The 24,110-nt window shown below is 34.9% G+C and overlaps 3 protein-coding genes and 1 pseudogene across 3 annotated transcripts; 2 read left to right on the forward strand and 2 right to left on the reverse strand.

Moving 5' to 3' along the window:
• Positions 3,621 to 6,100, reverse strand: LOC109132483. Its single transcript, XM_019244107.1, has 3 exons — positions 6,068 to 6,100; positions 4,794 to 5,967; positions 3,621 to 4,510 (listed from the first exon to the last, which is right to left on the reverse strand). Exons 1-3 carry the CDS (start codon positions 6,098 to 6,100, stop codon positions 3,621 to 3,623), a joined length of 2,097 nt encoding a protein of 698 aa, XP_019099652.1.
• LOC104780367 lies at positions 6,358 to 6,945 on the reverse strand (annotated as a pseudogene).
• LOC109132484 (uncharacterized mitochondrial protein AtMg00810-like) lies at positions 10,671 to 11,916 on the forward strand. Its single transcript, XM_019244108.1, has 2 exons — positions 10,671 to 10,806; positions 10,907 to 11,916. The coding sequence occupies exons 1-2, from the start codon at positions 10,671 to 10,673 to the stop codon at positions 11,914 to 11,916; spliced, it is 1,146 nt and encodes a 381-aa protein (XP_019099653.1).
• Positions 16,051 to 16,882, forward strand: LOC104780368 (GATA transcription factor 14-like). The gene is made up of 2 exons (XM_010504865.2): positions 16,051 to 16,222; positions 16,310 to 16,882. The coding sequence occupies exons 1-2, from the start codon at positions 16,061 to 16,063 to the stop codon at positions 16,757 to 16,759; spliced, it is 612 nt and encodes a 203-aa protein (XP_010503167.1). The 5' UTR covers positions 16,051 to 16,060; the 3' UTR covers positions 16,760 to 16,882.

Here is a 24,110-nt window from a genome sequence, read left to right on the forward strand (position 1 = left end):
AAAAAAAAAAAAAAAAACTCCGTTAGAAGCAAGAAAATAAAAAATGAAGGCCTCATAAAAATAAAATTGGAAGACTACCAAAGATTTGAACTATCTCAACAACACCAACACAAAAACAGTGGTTGTTACCACTAGACTACCAAAGATTTAATTAAATTATAAATTATTATAAAACAATATGAAGGCTAGTCTTTGCCGGTCTTGGCCGGCTCTGGTTAGCAACATCTCTATTCTCCGATAATGTTTTCATCATGGCTGGCATTATTAACTTTTAGATCACGGCGGGCTGGTCTCCTTGTACGGTGGGCAAAAGAGTTGTGTCCAAACCCACCCCATTAAGCCCAACAGTTAAAATGGCCTGAGTGAGTTTACAAGTTTTAATTTGGATTTAAATGTTATAAGAGCAACTCCAATGAGGGATTTAACAAGAGTTCTTATTGCAAAATTGATTAAAAATATATTCTATGAAAAAAAATAAGATCCAACTCTTATTTAGCAAGTTTAAGAGACAACTCTTATTCTGTAAGTGTCAATAGATGGTTGGTGTACTATTTTTTTTTTTCCATTTACGATTTGTACTTTTATTTTTAATATGTTTTATGTTTTGTTTGTTTAAAATTTTTAAAATGGAATAATTTCTATTTTTATAAAATCTGAAATGTTTAAATTAACATTTAAAGTAATTATGTTCTACTTAAAATATTTTATTTTGAAAATAAATATTTTTCAAAAATAAGAATCTCAGTTAAAGTTTTACCATTGGAAGGAGATAATTTTAATTAACCTTTTAAAGGTTTTTATTTTTAAAAAGTACACAAATTAATGTTAAAAATTATAATAGTCTAAAAATAATAACCTCCCATTGGAGATGGTTTAAAACGTAATATTTATTTAAAATTTTAGTATTTTGATTTGCAGCTAAAAATGATATATTTGTAAATCATTACAAAACATCATATGCATTGATATAATTATAAATATTTCTACAACTATAGGCATCACATTATACTCATAGCATTCATCATCATTCACTCACAACAGTCAATATATAGTAAAACCTCTATAAATTAATACTCTATAAATTAATAAACACTATAAATTAATAATTTTTGCTGGTCTCGAGTCGGGACAGCGTAAAAAATAACAAAATTCGATAAGATAATATTTTTTTTGAAATCCTCATATAAAATATGGTCCCAATAATATCATAAATTAATAATCATGTAAATTTACTTATACATATATAGATATATATATATATATGTTGATCTAATAATGTATGCTTTGAAATTTTTAATTTTTTCCTAGAACTCATATCTATAAAAAAAATTGTTATTTTGTATTTTAAAATTATAATGAAAACTACTCTTTAATGTCATAAAAATAGCTAAAATTTTTTAAAGTTTTCAATTTGTAGATATGCATCATTTTCATTTTGATACTTTTATAGGCTACCAAAATATGACAATTGATATTATTATTCATAAATTTGAGTTTATGTATGTCATTTGTATAAAACAACTTGTTTATAATATTTGTAATTTATTGTCAATAATGTTTCTAAATATTACAAATTCAATTCCAAAACCATAAAATTTATAACATTTGAAAGTCTAATCTTATTTTGCTAAAATTGTCTCAATCCATATTTTTTTAAGAATTTAAACAATTAAAAATCTATCTATAAATTAATAATTATTAATTTACACTATAAAATAATAAATATTAAATTAGATAAATTAATATCACTATAAATTAATAAAATGTCATGGTCCCAACATTATTAATTTATAGAGGTTTACTGTAATATCAAATATTATATCTTTGTGATATAAATATATTTACATAGTATGTATCTGTATAATTTAGGAATTCCCTTTCATTTAAAGATACGTAACCCTAATAATTATAATTATATTTATGAAAGAAATACACAATTCTTCCAACCTCGATCTCTCATGAATCTCAACAAAACACACGACAAAATTCATTCACGTCTCATTCTGGTATTCATAGCTTCCGGTACTTGAGAAGATGCTGTATGATTTCGAGTTCTCTTGGTTATACAAAGCCAATTTTATTTCTTATTTCAGAAATTACCAAAACAACTGAAGAAACCCGGTGTCGGATTCAAGTTATAAAGCAAGTGGTTCTGATAGTCCGACCATCGTAGATAGCAATAAAATGATAAAAGATTTGTTTTCTTATATTTGATTATTTTTTTCTTCTTTTTTTTTCGTCAAAAAGGAATTTATATAGATGATAAATGGTAATCTTTACAAAGAATTTCTGTTAACCATACATGGAATGGAAACATGCTGAATAAAAAGGTTATATAGTACATCCGAATTTTGCTAAGACATGAGCTGTATTATTATAATTTCTTCGAGTGTAAACAAATTGTATTAGATCAAAGGATTGTGACCAGTGTAATATATCCTGATAAACACCTTCAATCGAAGCAATGTAAGTCGACTTGTTCAGCATCTTGATTAATATCTCGCAATCTCCTTCAAAGACTACCTTTCTTATTCCCCGTATCCACGTTTGTTGCATCGCATTTAACAGATCTTTACCTTCAGTTTCCAATAGTGATGAAGCATACCCCATATTCGATGAACCCCAACCATTGGAAATGCCACAGTTATCGCGCAAAATCCACCCGCCCTGTACCACTTGAGAAAGAGGATCATAGCTTGCATCATAATTGTACTTGAGCATAGATTGAGGTGGTCTGGTCGAATGAGTTGGTTTTGGCTTTAAAGACGATGGGGCGACTGGGTTTGAAACAATCTGACACCATTCTCGTACATCCGCTTTAGCACGCCATACTATGTGTGTTGGATCTTCTGAGTTTTTTTCAAAGATAGATTTATTTCTTGTCTTCCATATATGCCAAAGGACCCAAAATGGTAATAGTTTTGTTTCTAATGGAATTTCGTTATCATTTTGAAGTGCAAAAACAGATTCCAAAAAATTTTCACAAGTGATAGAGGACAAATACAGGGCAAGGATAGGGATATTTGCTAATTCCCAAATGGATTCAGCATAGGGACATAAAATTAGAAGGTGATCAATTGTCTCATCATTTCGTAAACATCTTGAATAGACAGGGTCTAAATTCATTCCCCTAGATATGAGGCGAGTAACTGTGGGTAAAGATCTAGAGAGCAACCGCCATAGAAAGTGTTTTACCTTTGGTAAAATGTTTAGTTTCCATATTTGTCTTTTTAGCTGAACTGATCCATGAGGTTTTGGTTGCAAGTCACATGGATTGTCCGGGTTGTTCATTGAGAACTAGTAGCCAGATCGAACTGTGTATTCTCCTGATTTAGTGTAATGCCAGATAAGCCTATCCAAACTTTGTTTCTGAGGGAGATACATTTTTAAAATCTTGTTGTGATTTGCGGGTGTGATATGTTGTGTAATCTTGTTGTTGTCCCAATACTAATATGCCGGGTTTGAGGAAATGAGGTTCGATACTGTGATAGGCTCATCTGTTAAAACACTTCGAACTGGTTTTGGAGGGTGAGTTGCTGTGATGTTATCTAAATTGACTCGGACTGACTCACCATTTCCAATAATGTATCGCGAACCATTTCTGATTAAATCAAGACCTGCTAAAATTGATGACCAACCATATGATTGATTTTCTCTCTGTTTAGCATAACACAGTCATCCTTGTAGTATCGAGCCTTAAAAACTCTAGCAAATAAAGTATTCGGGTAATGGATCAATCTCCAAGCTTGTTTTGCAAGTAGAGCATCATTAAAACGCTCTAGATTTTTAAATCCCAAACCTCCATCAGCCTTAGAATATTGCAAACGTTTCCATGCTATCCAAGATATGCCTCTGTCATGATTACTCTTATCCCACCAGAATTTTTGAATGACTGACTCTATTTCAGAAATGACTCCAAGTGGGATTTTAAAACAGGACATTGAGTACACTGGCATGGCTAGAGCAACTGACTTGATAAGAATTTCTTTTCCTGCAGGTGAGAGATAATGTCCCCTCCATGAAGCAGTTCGTTGTTTAACATTGTCGATTATGTAATGGAACATTTCACTCTTTTTTTTACCGAACTGCTCTGGTAAACCAAGATATTTTCCACCACCACCATTGTTTGGTATTGCAAGAATCTTTTTCAATCTATTCTGAAGCTGTCCATTAACACGAGAACCAAAAGTGATTAGAGATTTGCTTGTGTTGATCTGTTGTCCTGAGTAATACTCATACACTTCAAACGCTTCCTTGATTGCTTTGCAGTTTCGAGCATTCGCTTGACAGAAAAAAAGGGAGTCATCTGCAAATTGTAAATGAGTGATTGGAGGTACCCCATTTCCTATACGTATACCTCTGATATCTCCCGAGCAAACTCTTTTCTTGATTAGGTGGCTCATAATGTCAGCACAAAGTATGAAAAGATATGGTGATAGGGGATCACCATATGGTGTACCATTAATCAAGACTGAGTAACTTACAGACCGCACTGATGCCATTACCCAATCTATCCATTTTTTTTGAAAAACCAAAGAGATGCATTGTAACTTCCAAAAAATTCCATTCTACCCTGTCATATGCTTTAGTGACGTCAGTTTTGATTGCCATATAGTTTGTTGATACACGTTTCCGAGATTTGAGAGAGTGATCACTTCATGGGCAATCATAACATTGTCTGTAATTTTTTTTCCGGGGATAAAAGCAGCCTGGGAGTCCGAAACTATATGATCCAAATGTTTTTTTCAGCCTAGTAACCATGCATTTTGAGATGATTTTGTATAAGACATTACATAAAGCTATAGGCCTATAATCGGATAGCGTCTGAGGTTTCTCTATCTTAGGGATCATACAAATGTTAGTGTGATTGATACCCGAATTCATGTGCGAGGTGTCAAAGAACTCTCGAACCTCTGCAATTATATCACTGTCTATGATGTGCCAGTAATGTTTATAAAAACGTGCAGTTAGGCCATCTGGGAGAGGAGCTCTATCATCCCCAATGGAAGAGATTGCCTCGAAGATTTCTTCATCAGTGAACTCCCTCACAAGGTCTTCATTTATAGAGGTTGATATAGTAGGAGGGAAATCTCTAAAATCAATAGGTGAGACAGGGACTCTGCTTGATGTATATATTTTAGAAAAATATTCTTGAGCATGAACTCCAATCTGATGATCTCCAGAGTGACAGATATTACTTGAGTCTCGTATACTAGAAATGTGATTTCTAGCATATCTAGTCTTAGTACTAGCATGGTAGAAACTTGTGTTACGGTCACCAAGAGTTAGCCATCGATTTCTACTCTTATTTTTCCAGTAGTACTCTTCATCCCTATACGCTTTACTGAGTTCTCTTTGCAAATATGGAATATGGCTTCGGTTATTCCTGTTTGTGCTCTCCATTGCTCTGTTTAGAAGAAGTTGAAAGTGATCAATGCGTTTTGCTGAGTTTAAATTAGTTTTGTGCTTTCCTTTTGCCATTTCTCTGCGACAGTTGCTGATTTGATCACAAATCGAGTAATGATTCTGTTTTTTACAGGAGTTCCATCCGTTTGCAACTATTGTATCGAAATTCTCTATTTCAATAAGTCTTTTGTCAAAACGAAAGGCCTTTGTTGTATAAGAATGTCGAGGTTGAATTGTTGTTAGGATTGGTTTATGATCAGAACCATCAAATTCCAAAAATTCAGCCTCTGCAGTTGGAAACAGGGATGCCCATTCTGAGTTTATCATCACTCGATCAAGGCAACATTTGACTGTGTAGTCCCTTCTCTCCCCCACCCACGAGAAATGATCACCTTTGGACTTCAAATCAGATAGATCACAAACAGATAACATATGCCTGAAATCCCTGAATGTGCATTCATCCCTTGCAGGTCCTCCAATCTTCTCAGTATTATCAATAATCTCGTTGAAATCTCCGGCAAGTATCCATGGTCCATTAGGAGTTGAGTTTATAGTTTCCAGCTGGTTCCAAAATAAATGTCTCAAACTCGAGTTTGGATTACCATACACACCAGAAAATAGAAACCATTATTATTAAACACAATATGAACATCGATCATACATTCATCTTGATACAGCTTGGATAAGGTGACATCGTTTGTCCACAACAAAGCCAAATCCCCTCTCCGACCAAGAGGAGGTTCTGTTATTACATTATTGAATCCTAGAACAGAAGCAAAATCAAATACAGTAGAGCAAACATTCATAGTTTCACAGAAGAAAAGAACATTAGGTTTAATTATACGACATAAACGTTTTAAACGACTTTGTGTTTGAGGCGAGCAGAGCCCTTGGCAGTTCCAGGATATGATCTTCATGGAGGCATAGGAAACAAAACAAAAAAGACATCACTTTAGAGGATGATAATTTGACATGATGCTTAGTAAAACATAAACGGATTCATATTAATATAAGTATTGCATCATATACCATACGTTTTATTTTTATAATATATATTTATCTGTAACATATCATATCGATATCGTTTTCTTTGAGTTATCCACCACCTCCATTGTTATCACCTCCAGGTCCATAGTTGTTGAAATCTTGTCTTGGGATGTAATGGTGATTCTCCACGCTGTTTCTTGGGTGCTCTATTTTCTCAGCTGAATCTTCTTCTTTCCCTAACATCTCTCGGGATATTCTTTCGTTTCCTTGATTTTTTTCCAGGGGAAGTAAATTCCTTGCGGCCAAACATGAGCTATCATGAGCATGATCGCTATGATAACAACCACAATATGCTTAGGTTTTATCCCCATCTTGATTTTATATTATGAGCTGCAAATAAAAGAAAGAAAGACTAATCTTTACATATATTTATTGATTTTATATTATGAACGTGCAAGAAATTTTAGTATTGACATGAAATGTGAACAACTTACCTTTGCAACTAATTAAGACAAGAGTTGATGGGTTTATTTAAATACCCATAAGAGAAAGAAGATGGAGAGTTTAAGACATTGAAATATATACATGCATGAGAGAATAGGGTTTTTGTTGTAGTGGGTTGACTATTTTAGATATATTTTAAAATCATAATCTTTGGGTGTGATGTGATAGTGTTGGTGGTGAGGCAATCACAAGTGGAGACTGGAAAGAATTTTGATGACAAAAATGATGAAGTTGGTTGGAAAATGGTTGTCTAGTATTAGCAGTTTAGCACTACGAATAGGGAAAACCCACGTTACTATTATAGATTAGCAATATACCAAGTGGTGCTTTTCAAAAAGTAAATAATTTTTTTTCTAAAACACCGGAGTAATTAAAGTTTGTGCATACGATACTCTTCGGATTTAACTTTTGAGATCCGTCTCATGGTTGGGATAGTGGTTGTGGTCGTCGTCCAAAATGTCAAACTTTTAAGGATCTTAGTTATTATGATAGATAACCGATTTAATTAACTGGTTTAGCACATTGTATATGTTATATAGTTTATGTAGGATTAAACCTCATTTCACTTAATCCTACTCTTATATATAAACTGTTGTAATCACACATTTACAATTTAATGAGAATTCAGTTTGTTCAGTTAGTATCTTCTTCTCTAAAACAAGCAAATTCCCACAAAAATGGTTTCCCAAAGCCCATAGTTAGGCCTAACAAGCAAATTCCCGCAAAAATGGTTTCCCACCTATGTGGTCCATATAAGTGGCATGTCTTGTTGTGGATTAAAATTTCTCTCGATTGTGGGTTCACCCGTGGATGTCCAGTCCCACAAACTTCACGCTACAGATGTCCAATCCTGAGCGTGAGGGGGAGTGTATTAGACAATATCCCACATCGAGAGAAATAAGATTTGTGGGGCAATATAAATAGTACATGGAACCCTCCATTCATTGCCAATTAGTTTTGAGTTGGATATTCATGTTTACTAATATGGTATCAGAGCATGGTAACTAAGCATGGTGTTATGGCTGCGACATCTTCTTCTGGTAATGTTACAATTGAGTTTCCTTCTTCTAGTCTTCGCTTTGAAAACCAAATCTTTACTTTTGAACATCAGTGTCTCTCTTCCCTTTACTCAGTTTTGCCTAGTGGCAGTTGGATAATTGACACAGGAGCTACTAGCCATGTGTGTTCTGATCTTTCCTTGTTTAGTGAAACTTTTCCAGTGACAGGTGTAACAGTCTCACTCCCTAATGGCACTAGAGTTGCCATTACTCATACTGGCACTGTGCATATAACTCAAACATTGATTTTGCATGATGTTCTTTATGTTCCTACTTTTAAATTCAATTTGATAAGTGTGATTTATTTGGTTCAACATGATAATTGTTCTGCACATTTCTATACTGATTCTTGTTATATTCAGGACCATACTCGGGACTTGATGATTGGTAGGGGTGTGCTAATTCACTGTCTATACATTTTGGAGCATCATGACATTTCAGCATCTGCGAATTCAGTTTCCGCATCTTTCTCTGGATCCTTGCAAGTCGATGGTCGTGTCTGCATCAACGCTTAGGTCACCCATCTTCTGTCAAGTTACAATATATGCCTGGTATTTTACCTATATCAATCTCTAGTTCATCTCATGACCACTGTGAAATATGCCCATTAGCTAAACAAAGGAAGTTGCCATTTGTTTCTCGTAGTAATCTTTCGCAATTACCATTTGATCTCATTCATTTAGATACTTGGGGGCCCTTTTTAGTAGAATCTGTAGAAGGATATCGCTTTTTTTCTCACCATTGTAGACGACTGTACTCGCATCACCTGGATTTATATGATGAGGAATAAAAATGATGTTCGCTCTATATTTCCATCTTTTATTAAACATGTTCATACATAGTATAATTCTGTTATAAAAGCCATATGTAGTGATAATGCTCCTGAGCTTGGTTGTACTCAACTAGTTAAGGATCATGGTATGATACATCATTTTTCTTGTCCTTATACTCCCCAACAAAACTCTGTTGTAGAACGTAAACATCAGCATCTTCTTAATGTTGCTCGTGCTCTCTTGTTTCAGTCCAATGTTCCTTTGTGTTACTAGTCTGATTGCATTCACACTGCTTTTTTCTAATCAACCGAACACCTTCTTTAGTTTTCGACAAAATTTCACCTTATGAAAAGTTTTTTAAACATAAACCAGACTATAGTTTCTTAAGATCTTTTGGATGCTTAAGCTATGCTTCTACTTTGGCTAAAGATAGAAATAAATTCACACCTAGAGCTGAGCCATGTGTGTTCTTAGGTTATCCATATGGTTATAAAGGGTATAAGGTCCTTAATCTTGAGAGTAATATGATTCATATCACTCGTAACATCGTTTTTCATGAGCATATCTTTCCTTTCAAAAATGTTACATTATCTCTACCTACTACTGATTTGTTTAGTAAATCGATTTTACCATTACCAGTTTCTACTGAGATTGAACTAATTGATGATACAAAATTGTCCTCATCTGCATCACTTCCTGTCTCTGCATCATCAGCATTGACATCCTCTAGTGCTGTTGCTACACCGGATGAGACTGCTACATCTGCCACAGGACAGGTTGCACAACACAATGATAGACCACGACGGCAAGCCAAGGCTCCAGGTTACTTATCTGACTATCATTGCAATCTCACAAAAACTTCTTTTTCTCATCTTACTTCTCTCGATCTTTCTATTCCTGATTCTTGTTCTATTGTTGCTCATTGCAATCTCACACAAATTTCTGACAACTTTCCTGATCCAGATCCTCTTGTTGTTTATCCTCTTTCTTATGTTCTTACATATTCCAAATTGAGTCCTTCGTATTAGTCTTTTGTTCTTTCATGCTCAATTGAATCATAACCACATAATTTTAAGCAAGCCATGGCTCATCATCATTTTCCCAAGGCTATGGATGTGGAGATTGTTGCCCTTGAATTGCTTGGTACTTGGAGTGTTGTATCTTTACCCCTGGTAAGACAGTGATAGGGTGTAAATGGGTTTATACTATCAAATATAACCTAGATGGATCTATTTACCGTTATAAGGCTCGACTCGTCCCCAAAGGGTATACTCAGATGGAGGGGATCGATTATATTGATACCTTCTCTCCTGATATGAGCCAAAATAGGGGTGAGTCGATAGCTGGTCTAATGGACCTCTCAAACTAACTCAGATAGGATGGACTTGAATGATGGATTGAAGTTCGCCACACAAAGTTGCGGAATGACTTTGTGATAAGAACACAAATCAATATCTAAGTGAATCACACACAAAGATAAAGATTCAACTTGTTTTCTAAAGGAATCACACACGATAGAAAAGACAAGTAAAACAAAAGTCTAAGCTTTAAAACTGAGAAAACTCTCTCTTTATTTTTCCAAAAAAATCTGTATATCTACAGTGGATGGAGAATGGAGCTTATATAGGCTCAATTTACAAATCAATAACATAAATACAAAATAGATCAAATTAATTACATAAATAGATCAAGAATAAATTTGAGAGATTTTATCAATCAGCATTGATGGGGATTGGTTCTTTGTATCTAGACACTTTTTTTTATGTAGCCATGAATTGATTGTCTTCTAGAAACTTCTTTATAATTTGATCTTGATTTTCCTTGAACCAATTCTTGAAGAGTTACAGATATTTCTAGGATTGTATCATCTCCTGTAGCTAAACTAGCAAGTGTGAAACTTGTTTTTGGTTTGGCTGCTATACATGGATGGACACTTACACAGATGGATGTGACTAACGCTTTCCTTCATGGAAGCTTGGATGAGGAGATCTACATGAGTCTTCCTCAAGGCTATACTCCCAAAGGTGGTGCTCCTCTTCCTCCTAATGCGGTTTGTCGCCTCCATAAATCACTTTATGGTTTAAAGCAGGCTTCTCGCCAATGGTACCATTGTTTCTCCAGTGTTATTCTCAAAGCTGGCTTCACTCAGTGTTATGGTGATAATACTCTGTTTGTCAGACAACGAGGGACACGGTTTATTGCTCTTGGTGTATATTGATGACATCATGATTGCATCTAACAATGATGTTGATTTACATGATCTTAAGGCTGTTCTACATGTTGCTTTCAAAATCAAGGATATGGGAGCACCTAAGTTCTTATTGGGGTTAGAAATTGCCCGAAACAGCTCTGGTATCTCTGTTTGTCAACGCAAATATGCTCTTGATATATTGGCTTTGACTGGCTTGTTGGCTTACAAACCCTGCAGTGTACCGATGAATCCTAATGTAACAAAGGCCATGGGCACTCCTCTTGAACCTGCTCGGGCAACATCCTATAGAGAACTCATTGGCCGGTTACTTTATCTTACAATCACTCGGCCCGATATTAACTTTGCAGTCCACAATTTGAGCCAAGTTCTTTCTTGTCCTACGGATACACATCTTCAGGCTGCATATCAGATTTGCCATTATATCAAAGGTAATCCTGTCCAAGGCCTCTTCTATGCTGCTAACTCGGAACCTTGCCTTAATGATTTTTCTGATGTGGATTGGGGTACTTGTCCTGAGACTAGACGGTCGATATCTGGTTTTTGTGTTTATCTGGGCAAGAGCTTGATTAGGTTGAAGTCTAAGAAGCAACAAGTGACTAGTCTTAGCAGTACAGAGTCTGAATATCGAAGTATGGTTCTCGCCACTTGTGAGCTTTTGTGGTTGAATCAGCTACTTAAAGACTTGCAGGTCACTGTTACGTCCCCTGCAAAGTTGTTCTGCGATAATAAGTCGACCATACATATCGCAACTAATCCCGTGTTTCATGAGAGGATGAAACACATTGAAATAGATTGTCACACCATCAGAGATCAGATGAAGAATGGTTTCTTGAAGCTGTTCAGTGTTTCCAGTGCGAATCAACATGTTGACATCTTGACAAAGGCTCTTCAGCCTGGACCGTTTTACTCTCTCCTTGGTCGTATGTCTATATCAAGCCTCTTCCATCCTTCACACTGCTTTGTTTCAGCGGCTTGAGGGAGGTGTATTAGGATAGATAACCAGTATAATTAACTGGTTTAGCATATTGTATATGTTATATAGTTTATGTAGGATTAAGCCTCCTTTCACTTAATCCTACTCTTGTATATAAACTGTTATAATCACACATTTACAGTTTAATGAGAATTCAGCTTGTTCAGTTAGTATCTTCTTCTCTAAAACTTAATATTAGTGAACCAAATAGAGTAGAGAACAAACGGGAATGTTATCGTCTGATAATTGGAAACATATCTCTTAAGGCAATCTGTTCTTGGGAGGTGGCATATGGGAAGTGCCGACTAGAAACGAGGTGAGCAAAGGTTCTTAAACAATAACAGTGTCAAGATGCTTTCCAAGCCAACAATTGTGGGTTATTCTCCAAAGATCTCTTATGAAAATTAATAAAATTCAAAAGGTTCGAGATGAATCTAAGTTAGTTTTTTATTACTTTTGTTTTTCATAAGTAAAATAAGAATGAAAAATAGTCTTTCCAAAGACGGATTACGCGTTTTTAGGCACAAGCGAGCTGGAGTTCAACCAGAGGTTTTGGTTTAAAGATATAAAAATTAAGGTAGGGAATTCCCCAATTTGATAACTAACGTTTGAACATATTTGTTTGGGTATATTTTTGCTGGGTATATTCACCCTTATAGTTACAAGAAAGTAAGTTGATAAAGTCGTTATCGATTCATTGATATAATAACATAGGACTTAGAAATTCTTATTGATTTTAAATTCAGAAATATGGATTTAAATAACATGATTTACCAACAAATTTGAAATAACATGTAAATTTTGAAATCCAACACTAAACCATTAGACTAATAACACATAATTTTAATTAGTTCTAGGAAATCAAATGAATGAGTAATATATGATTTCAACAAATAATCAGTGGCCCTTATAGTAAGATAAAATTTGAATAAATATTCGTTTGTGGAAGTTTACTTTGTTTTGATGCAAAGGGGAAAATGAAAAGTTCGCACTCTGAACTTTCTTCCACTACTAAAAAAGTTGGAATCCAATTGATTCATTCATTAGTAACCCCTAAGGACTAAACTATAAAGTATAACAAATTACTGAATTAGTTACAGTTTTCTGGCTTTTAGCTATTATCAATGGGTGGCAACTTACATTTAATTAGCTTATATCCCTAGGACAGTAACTAATCCGACCATGCTGTAAAAATGTCACCATTTTTCATCATTTCAGGGTTCTATTTAACATTGGGAATAACAAAGTGGATTCGTTTTTGTAGAATGAATCATCCAACCTCATAATGCTTTTGCCACCATCGGCTAAATTATAAAATACGAAAAAAAACCAAACCACCTGAATTCAAGATATGCATCTAAAAAGAAAAAATTATTCACCCTCCATTTCGCCAAGTATGACGTTTATTGACTTCTAAATGCTTGACAGCGTTTCTAATTAGTTACAGAAATTCATTCAAAATTATTTTTTTTTTTGTTTTTTGTCATTTTTGATCAACCAAGAAGTTTTGGGCCAATGTCCCTAGGGTCCCTGGACCGAAGATTAAAGCAGAAAATAAACATTTCTCAATAATTCAGGCAACTTTGCCTACTAGTAGACAAAAAACCATCTTGTTAACTTTAACAGTTCATGCGTGCAGTCTATCAGTAAGTACTGAACTTGAATTAGTATATAATACAGTGGCTACACATTAGAAAATTTTATGGATTTTGAATGAAAATTTATGGTTTGAATGAAATCTATAGATGTTCTCGGTTTTTTTCTTTTTTTTTGTGGCATCAAGTGCTCTCGGATTTTAAAACCTAGGAACTAGTAGTCTAGTATAAGATGCAAGTTGTGTATTGCAATCACGATTAGGCCTAATTAAGGTTTCTATAGCTCTAGCGAATTATAAAAATAAGCCTCCTCAGTGTAAAACTATAGTTTAGTACAATTTGAGTGTTAAAATACTCTTGATATGAGTTTCTATACGTCGTTTTCATTAAACAAAATACTTTAAAATACGTTGGAAACAAATATAAGATTTTGATTTGTAGTCAACATTTATATATTTTTATATTCAAATGAATGAAACTTGGAAGAAAAAAAATTGTTGCCGAAAGGCAGTAAGAATCAACCGTAAGCTTAAAACAAAAAATAGGTTTTTAATTGGATTAAGGAATCAACTAATGTGAACTTTCTAATTTACTTCACAATTCAGTTATGATGGATATCAAAGAGCCAAAGACGATATCCATAAATCTTGTTTGCCAGAGATTTCAATTCTGATGTAAAAATGTATGAATTCAACATATTATCCTTTACTAACCAAAAAGGAAAAGAAAACCCTTCGACCACAAGAAATCGCAGGCTTCCCTCCATCTCAAGATCCAGACTTTAACCGGGTTCAACCCGGTTTGTAACAAATTGACTCGGTTTGTTTTCTTTTTCCTATAACTATTTTGTTAGCCTACTATTAAGGATCTTATGCTTGTTTAGACTATACTGTCTATGCTTTTCTCATAATCATGATCTCTATTTGGATAGACGTTGGAGACAACCAATAAACGCAAAACATCGACAAATTATTAGGTGTAAATAGGATATTCTTTACAAACATCCACTATTGCAAAATGAAGTTAAGCAAAAGCCACAGTAGTGCAACAAAATCTTATAGTTTATTCTTTAGAAATATAAATTTCAGATCACTAAATTGTATCCGTGGGAAGTTCATCTACCATATACCGGGAAAATGGTAAATTTCAACCCGATCAACTTCTAAAGTGTATTTTCTTACCTAAACAATAAGACAATATATTTTTCAATCTGAACCATTAACATAGTTCAAATAAACTACTTGAACTTTATTAATGATGTCAAAATTAGCATTGACTAATTTAACCATTAGTCAATTGTCAAAAATAATGATGTGACATGACGTTGACGCTGAAGGTGCATGATTAGGACGCTGGCGAGGCATATTATAATTATGGAAATTACCCTTCATAAATTTAATATTATCCTTTAAACCAAATAATATTATTTGGGTAAAAAAAATGAAAATATCTTTTAAATCATGAAATCAATAATTTTTTTAATCTATTGCAAAATTAAGTTCAATGAATATTTATAATTACAGCTCTTATAAATTATTTCATCATTGATCTTTGTAAACCAAATAATATTATTTGGATAAAAGAACTACAAAAAAAAAAATTCTTAACACATGAAATCAATGATTTATCAACCTATTGCATAATTAATTTCAAAAATATTTCTTAATCAAAACACATAGTCAATGATTTTTTTTTTGTCAACAACTTTAATTGATCAACTTAAATAAGCCAATGTGAAAGAACATTGTTTACATCCTGCTTTTGTTAATAATTTCTGATAAATTTGATACCATTTATCAACTAATTAAGAAATATTCTTTTATTTTTTTAAAAAAATCATTGATGTATTAACTAATAAGAGTCGTAATTAAGAAATATTCTTTTGAAATTAATCATGCAATAGATTGAAAAAATCAAAAATATTTTGTGAAACTTTTACGCAAATAAAATTATTATTTGGTTTAAAAATATTAATTTTGTTAAGAATAAATTTTGTAATTATAATTTTCATGTTGTGCCTTGTCAACGTCCAAGTCATGCATCATGAACATCCACATCATGTCTCATCAATATTTTTACAGTTTAAATTAGTAAAAGAAATTTAGTCAATGCAGATTTTAACACTACTAATAATAGTTTAGATAGTTTAATGGTTCAAGTTAAAAAATACACTGTATTATTGTATAGGTAAAAGAAATATACTTTCTAAATTGTTTGGATTGAAATATACCCTTTTCCTACCATATACCATATACTAAAATAATATTATGAGAAAACAATATGTACCAATATATTAACTTTTTTACTGAAAAAAAAAATATTATCTCTTTCTTTGCATGTAAGTTTCATTTAAATAACATAACAGATAATTCTGTTTATAACATATAGTACATCGAATCAAATTTTAAATTCATATCTGTGAGAATATGCTCTGGAACATTCTAGTCCATCCCTTATAACTTATCCAAAAGATTGTCGCATATATATATATATATATATATACACATAATAGAATTATCTATAAGGTTGAATTCCTTATCAAACAACAAATCATGTCTCGAAAAGATGTCGTTGTACACGAAGAAGAGGAAGATCTTGGAACAGCCATGCAGAAAATGACGATCCCTTTGGCCGAACTCAATCAATTACCCAACGATTCTGTTTACAATTTCGTAGATGGGGTACGAAAGATCATAGAAGATCCCAATTTACTAGTGAGTTACTCACAACTCTCCTTAAGACATGTTTAAGTTTTGAATGAAAAAAAAATAAAAATCATCAATGTTCTTTCTACCATGTAGTTCGAAGATTCTCGAGAGTTTGGCAATCTTCACCAAGACGACAAATCTGTTGAGGATTCAAAAGATTCAAAACAGTTTGAAAATTCCACAAAGCCGCCAACGGCGTCAAGAGGTCGTTTTAGTGTACCGCCAAAACGATCTAGAAACAAGCGAGGAAGACCAAAAGGACAATGCTTAAAGAGTTCAGCAACTGTCGTTGATTCTAATTTCGTCGACATTACAGACAAGAGTTGTACACATTGCGGGACGAGAAATACCCCAATGTGGAGGGAAGGACCAAGAGGACCGAGGACGCTTTGTAACGCGTGCGGGGTGCGATACAGAACAGGTCGGCTATATCCTGAGTACCGCCCTGCTTCAAGTCCCGAATTCAAACCTAACGTTCACTCCAACTTTCATCGAAAGGTCATGGAAATCAGAAGGGAGAGGCACTCACCTCCCACCCAATAGCATTGAGCTGTCGCATATCATCTGGATTTTTAATTACGGCCTTGAACGTTTTGTAGATTTTTTGTTTCTCACAAACTCAATTGTCATACTAGATTTTTAGTTACGGCCTTGAACGTTTTTGTAGATTTTTATTGTCATACCAATATTACGAATTGATTTATTTTTGTAATTTTACTTATTTATGATTCATTATTGAACTTATTCTGTTTTTCAATCTTCACCCCTGAATTCATTAATTCCTCTATCATTATCCTTTTTATAGATGTAAAAACCTACAATTTTAGCTATAACAATTCACGTGGAGTTACTTTCATAATAACAAATAATCTTATATAACTCGAAAAAAACATATATGAATTCAGTTTCAAGTTTATAATATCACTATAAAAAATAATAATAATAAAAAATCTTTTATCCTATCCTTTACTTTATAAATCACAGGTCACTTATCCAATAAAAACATGCCACATATGATTTGTCCATGATTAATAAAATAATTAAATCAAACAAAATAAACTCAACTAGATTAGGATCCGTGCTAGAGCACGGGTTAAAATTCGTTTTATTTATATTGTAATTTTTCTATAAAATATAATTTATGTGATTTTTTTTAAAGTTGTTGTGAATAAAACATTATGTAATAAAATCATATGCTAAATATGAGGACTTGAAATTTTTTTGAGATTTATTATGATTGTTCCCTGGATTAGCTAAATTTTTTAAAATTTATCAAATCAATCATAATAAACATTATTTCTGTTATTTTGATATATAGTTGCTAGTATAATCGAAAATCACTCTTAATCCGCGGAAAAGTGATTATTTTTTGAGATTTTGTTGCCTATATATGGATAATTAAATATTCTGTGGAGATTTTATTTTATTATTTTGGAATATCTTTTTAAGAGGATCTAAAATCGAAATTTAAGTAATGCTTACAACCCATATAACCTATAACCTATCAAATAATCAAATAATTAATCTTATAACCCATATTATATAGTCTACAAAAAAAAGTTGTGTATTTCCGTTTTGTTATATAGGGTATTTCTCCGATCAATTTTCTAATTTTTTTACATATATTAAAAAAATATTATACAATAAAAATAATAATAGAATCCCTAATTTTTTTCACATAGTACATCAGGGAAGTTTGGAACCATCTAAAGATTTCTTAAACGGTTTCATCACAATCCTCCACAAAAATCCAATTCACGTTAGACTCAAATCCATCTTTTGTTCTCTTGCTTTCTCCACATTTCCATTATTTTTTTTCCTAATCTATCTCATATACATCGACTTAAAATTGTATTTAAAAAATAGTTTTAATCGATTCAAGTTTGTTGGCTTTTCTATATTTTAAATTTATTGATCTTTATTTCAGATTCATTGTCTTCTATAAGAGGAGGAGAATGGAGTTCCATCTTCTTCATGTGTGAGGGGAAAGATGGGAGCTTGGTGGTGGATTGGGATAGACAAGAAGGCTCTCTCATAGCTGTTGTCCAGGTAAATTGTGTTATTTAATGTTTAATCAATTAGAGAATAGATGGTTGTGAAGGATTATGGTTTTACGGCGAGAAGGAGCTTGAAGGGAGGCTCCGATCATGATTTCTAGGTTGGTGTCGCTCGACACCAACACCTGCAGATGGCTGCTTCGGAGCAACGTTTGGAGGATGAAATGGAGTCCGATTTGGCTGAAATTTGGTGGTGAACTTCGTGGTGCTATAGGATTCGTATCCACCGGTGGGGTTGTGAAATTAACGGTTGGTTTGTGTGTTAGTCAAGTGTTTGTATTGTGGTCTGGTATAGACGGTTTTGTGGTAAAGTTAGGATGTCGGGCAACACCAAGATGGTGTCGGTCGACACCAGCATGTTGTTTGTGTGTTTGGGTCCTAGGAGGACAACTGGAGTTAGGTTTGGATGAGGGGAGATAGATGGAAGTGATGTTGTGGGCGTTGGTGTCAACCGACACTAGGAGAGTGTCGATCAACACCATGTTGGTTGATTCGCAAGTGGTGCGATGGGTGACGTTTGACACTAGGTGGAGGTGTCGTTCGACACTAGAGGAGTGGATAGTAAATTAGAGTGTTTGTGGGGGAAGTGTTGTCCATGGCTAGACGAAATCAAATATTCCAGCCCACCTCTCTTGTTACTCAGTCTCTAGAGATGGTTGGTGGTGCAACTCAGTAACTAGATGAGGTGGGGTTTGATGTGTTTGTGGGAGTTTTTGTAAGGAGTGATTTCTACACCGGTTGTCTCGTCGGAATTATGGGGTTCTGGTGAGATCGTTTCCTGTGGATCCTGTGTGAGGATAGGGAATCCGGGTGCGGTCGTTTCAGGTGGTCAGGGATCAAACCAAAGGTTGATTACTTCAGAGAGTTTGGTTCAGTTTCTCATGTTCACGTTCCGGTTCAAAAAAGAATAAAGCTTGATGATTGATGCCACACAAATTCATTCTTCTTGGAGTTAGTAAAGAATCAAAGGCATACCGCTAATATGATCCAGTAGCCAAGAAAATCATTATAAGCAGGGATGTCATATTTGAAGAAGATAAAAAGTGGGACTAGAATGTGAGTAGACCAGAGGAGGGTGTATTAGCCTGGGGAGATGATGAAATATTCGAAGATAAAGAAACTTATGATGAAGCAGGTGAGGAAGAGGGGATTGCAGAAGAAGAGGTTGGTGCTAAATCGGAGGTAGAGGCTGGTAATGAAGCAGAACCAGCAGAGATTGCAGATTAGATTGAACCATCAAAAAGGCCGAGACAACAACCTAGTTGGATGCGAGACTTTGTAAGTGGTGACGAGGTTAGTGACGAGGGGGATTTGATGAACTTTGTATTTTTCATCTCTAGTAACGATCCGATGAACTTCTACGAGGCTGAGAAGGAAGACAAATGGAAAGAAGCCATGAAAATAGAGATTCAGTCCATTGAAAGAGAACAAACTGCAACTAGAAATATTTATTCAAACTCCTAACCACTAGCTTGACTTATTCTACTTCAGAATTTATCAACCATCCAACATGATTAACTATGACTGTTGGATCTATAAAAAGCAACTTATAGGTTCAACAATATTTTCAAATTTTGGTTAGGACATAAGGAAAATTTAATTGGTTGATTTTTTTTCCTGTTGATAACATCATTATTTTACCTATTTTAGCTATAGTTTTAGTATCCATTTAGGAAGAGTTTAGTATGATTTCAAGGTTTTAATGTCTATTATCAAGTATTTTAGGTTTCAAGAAAGTTTTACAGGTTTTATAACAAAAAGGACCAAAAGACAAGGAAAATACGTTTTAGGAAAGTTTCAGAGTTTTACAGTACGAGCAATGTTTGAAGAAATTTCAGAACTCACATTTAGACGTACTTGGTGTCTATGGAAAGATGAGAGAGTCATCTTTCTCCTCGAACTGAAATCAAGTCAATCTATTCACCCATCAGGAAGTTATGCCCGATTTACCGAGACGTGTTACAAGCCAACGTAAGGAGAACAATCAAGCCAATGGGCTTTTATTGAAGGCCTGACCAGCAACCACTACGACGGCCCAGTCCAAGTCTTCACCACGTTCTAGAAGCTTCCTACGCCGCCCCTTGCCATGCACTTAAAAATAAAAGACGTTTCTACCCTTACAAAACCCTAAACCTAGACAAAACCCTATAAATAATCTTCTAAGCCCTAGGGTTTAGGGTGTGCCGAAAAGTACCAAGTGTGCCTTCAAAGTGCCTCAAAGCATCCCCTAGGAGCCGACGACCAGAGAAGAAGCCACGAACAGAGCCCTCTCTCGTTCCATCTTTTGGAGCTTTGAAGATCCACCAACTCTTTCTATTCTATTTCTTTTGTTCTTTGTTTCAAAAGGAAGAAGATCCTACAACTTTGTTTGACAATCATTGAAGTAATATCGAAATCTCTTTTCTGTATTTATTTTTTTATGTTTATGAATTATTTAAACCTTGCTTTGATGATTCCCTTAAACATGCTAGGGTAGTTTTCTAGTTGGGTTTATAGGGATAATCAAGGGGGAGATGATCTTAGTTTAGGTGGCAATTTTTAGGGTTTGTTAGATTTAAATTCCTTTTTATTCTATGCTTTAATTCAAAGTCTTTGTTTAATGCTTTAAGTTAGCCTAATAAACTAACTATGATCTAAAGTGTGTGTGCTTTGCCAAAAGCTTGCATATGTGCTTGACCTAGCTTAGATGTATGGGGAAACATAGGAAGCACATACCCATTACCTATGGAATTCCATGGATTAGAATCGAACCTGTTTTAAATGCTTTGATCTATGTGTCGTTGTTTGCGACAGTTGAGTAACGGGGTGTAGAGATCTTAGACGGTTAGCTTGAGAACTTTAAGTTAACGGTTCATTAGTGTTTCGTAGTCCGAGTTTTAGCTAAACAAACTAACCCTAAACTTTCCTAGATAGATACATCATTGAACCCCTGCGATTCTCCTTGATGCCCAACACTTGTTTTATTATTTTTATTTGCATTTTATTTACATTTATTTGCTTGCTACAACCGTGACACCCAAAACCTCATTTTTATTGAGTCCTAACCTTACTTACTTCAGTTGGATTTCGTTGAACAACAACTCTCTCTCTGTGGGATCGATCCTTAAATACTACTACCGATTAGTTGTGCACTTGCAGCAGTTGTGTGGTCTTTTAAAGGTAAAATATTGAAGTGAAAAATCACACACATCAAGCTTTTTAGCGCCATTGCCGGGGATTGTTTGTTTACAAGAGTCTAGGAACTAGAGTAACGTCTAGGAAACCTTGCTTTTTAATTTTTCTTTTTGTTTTTCATTGTTTCAAGAGACCTTGAGAATGAACCTCGACGCTCTCCCAGGAGATTTTGAGAATCTCACTATTATTGAACTCATGTCACGCTACCGAGCCACGGACGGAGACTCATCCGGTCCGCAAGCCTACTCGCTGCAAGGTACAAGCATTGGTCCCTCTCGACCAACCATTGTACCATCACTTAGGCGAACTTGTCGCAGTTCTTTCACTCGACCATCTGGAGGCCGAGCACCTATGGGACCAGCTTACTGCCCTGCTGCCCAATCTTACACGCCGTACCAGACGGACGTGCCATGCTTCGCAACGGACCACTACTTTGATCCGCAAGAAGTCATGCAAGTCGATGTCAATGAAAACTTTTTCTATGACAATCGAAAACCAATCACTTCAAGGAGCTCTTACAATGAAGACAAGCTCATGAAGATGATGGATAAAATTATATCAAGTCAAGAGGAGGCTGATAAAGTTCTTAATGCTAAGCTGGATAAGATGTGCATTGAATTTGTAGCTAAACTCGAAGCTATCACCAAGGACGTTACCCACTTGGAGGAACGAATCAATGCCATCAACAACCAACTTTTAGACCATATGGAGTATATTGATGATGATAGGACGAAGATTATCAATATGGGTTACACCATCGACACCATCGAGAGCCGCCTAGAGTGGAAAGTAGAAGCCTTATTCAACAAATCCGGTGAATGCAATAATTGGAGTGAAGACCAATTATATCAACCTACTGATGCTGAAGAAGAACATAGATCCTCACTTGAGTATCCAACCGATCCTAACAAGTCCAAGGAGTGGACTAGAGAAGAGTACTACAATACCGATGAAGGAGAAGCTTATTTTGAAGAAAATGCTAAGGAGAGCCATTATGAAGATTTGCCAAGAGATAATGATGAGTCTTATGATCTATCATCTACTAAAGAAGATGGAGAAGAAGAGCTCAAAGACTTCTACTATTGCATGACATATCAGATCCCTAATGAAGATGTTACCGAAAACCACAATTTTCGACAATATCAACACCAAGAGGAAGCTTTCTACCGACGTAACCCTAGAACTCGACCACCTCCAGCACCTTATGATGTTTATGAAAATTGGGAACCTGTCCCAAGTCACCGGCCAAGTCGTTTTCAAAGGCCTTATCCAAGGAGGTCCGATACCAATTTAAACCGCCCCTATCCACACCAAGAGCCTTATTTAACTCGATTCCCTCACCAAGTCTTTGAAGACAATTTTCGTGAGTCTACACAACAAAGAGCTGGAGAAGAGAAGATGCTACACCTAATAAGTCAATTAGCTGATTTGCAAGATGAGACCATGAAGATGCTGCACGTGAAGCTTGACAAAATCGATTCTAATCTTTCAAGAAAAATCGATGACATTGCTGTTAGAGTTAGAAGCATAGAGGATCAAAGATCTAAAGATGATGCAACCATGGAGGGAAGGTTTCATCAGCTTGAAGAAGAACAAGAGATACATCTCAAGAGTGCCCAAGACAATGCTATCAACATTAGAGACTTGGGCAATGAAGTTTCGAACTTAGCAAAGGACCATGAGTCCAAGTTTGGAGTTTTAATCAACAAGGAATTAGACACAAGGAGGCGTGTGGAGAAGGTTGAGAACCAAACCTACGAAGCTGAGAGGAAGATGTTTGGTCTCGAGTTTGAACAAAAGCGTTTTGGAGAAGCCATGTCCGAAAATATTACATTCACCAAGGAGAACCATAAGCTGCTTAAGCAGATTGAATCGGAAGTAAAGGAAAAGAACCAAGGTCTTGCTGATAAGATTGAGGATCTAACCTCATGTGTTGCTGGGCACAAGAAAGAAGAAGATCAACCCGACAAGGAGGAAGAAGGAGAAGAAAAGGAAATCCTATTCGAAAAAGGAAAACATTTTAATTTCCTTTTAGAAAAAGGAAAATTTACTTTTATTTCAAGACAAGAAGATTTCGTGGGGAACAAGCAACAAGGTTCCATGGAGGTCGAAACCTTCAACCTCAACCCACACGAGACCAATCAACAAGGACAAGCAACCTTAGGAGCCAAAGAACTTGAAGTAGAAGCCGTGGGAGACAAGTTACAAGGTTCCATGAAAATCAAAGGTTTCAGTCCCAACTCACTCAAGCATTCTCGAGAAGCAGAAGGAGAAAACCATACAAAGGTTTGTTTTGCTATATCCATACTCCATGCTCCACCACCACGAGACCTAGAAGGTATAGGTAAGGGAGAACCGGAGCTGCCAACCGCAAACGGTATTCCCGAAACAACTCGGAGGTGTAGAGAAGAAGATTATGCAAGAGAGCCACCTGATACCTACATTGGAGAAAGGTCCAAGAGAGCTTGTCTAAGGACAACCCACTCTCCTCACCCTGCTTGAGAAAGCAAGCCAACATCGAGCCAACGACGTTAAACAAGAGCGCTTTTTGGGAGGCAACCCATGTCTAGTAAGTTTTTATTTTTAGGATTTATTTTCTTTTACTATTGAAATTTTTGCATTTTAGTTTCAGGTTTATAAAAAAAAAAAAAAAAAAAAAAAAA

This window comes from Camelina sativa, chromosome 4 (assembly GCF_000633955.1).
Source record: "Camelina sativa cultivar DH55 chromosome 4, Cs, whole genome shotgun sequence".
In the NCBI taxonomy this organism is placed as follows: domain Eukaryota; kingdom Viridiplantae; phylum Streptophyta; class Magnoliopsida; order Brassicales; family Brassicaceae; genus Camelina; species Camelina sativa.

Bases quoted from the DNA above. Each gene is read 5' to 3' on its own strand.
- LOC109132483 (XM_019244107.1), bottom strand. From the start codon at position 6,100: ATGTCACCTTATCCAAGCTGTATCAAGATGAAT. The intron at 5,968-6,067 runs GTATGATCGATG...TTTTGGAACCAG, and splicing joins CAAGCTGTATCAAGATGAAT to CTGGAAACTATAAACTCAAC. The intron at 4,511-4,793 runs GTAATGTCTTAT...AAAAATGGATAG, and splicing joins TTATAGGCCTATAGCTTTAT to ATTGGGTAATGGCATCAGTG.
- LOC104780368 (XM_010504865.2), top strand. From the start codon at position 16,061: ATGTCTCGAAAAGATGTCGTTGTACACGAAGAAGAGGAAGATCTTGGA. The intron at 16,223-16,309 runs GTGAGTTACTCA...TCTACCATGTAG, and splicing joins TAGAAGATCCCAATTTACTA to TTCGAAGATTCTCGAGAGTT.
- LOC109132484 (XM_019244108.1), top strand. From the start codon at position 10,671: ATGGATGTGACTAACGCTTTCCTTCATGGAAGCTTGGATGAGGAGATC. The intron at 10,807-10,906 runs GTTTAAAGCAGG...TCTGTTTGTCAG, and splicing joins CCTCCATAAATCACTTTATG to ACAACGAGGGACACGGTTTA.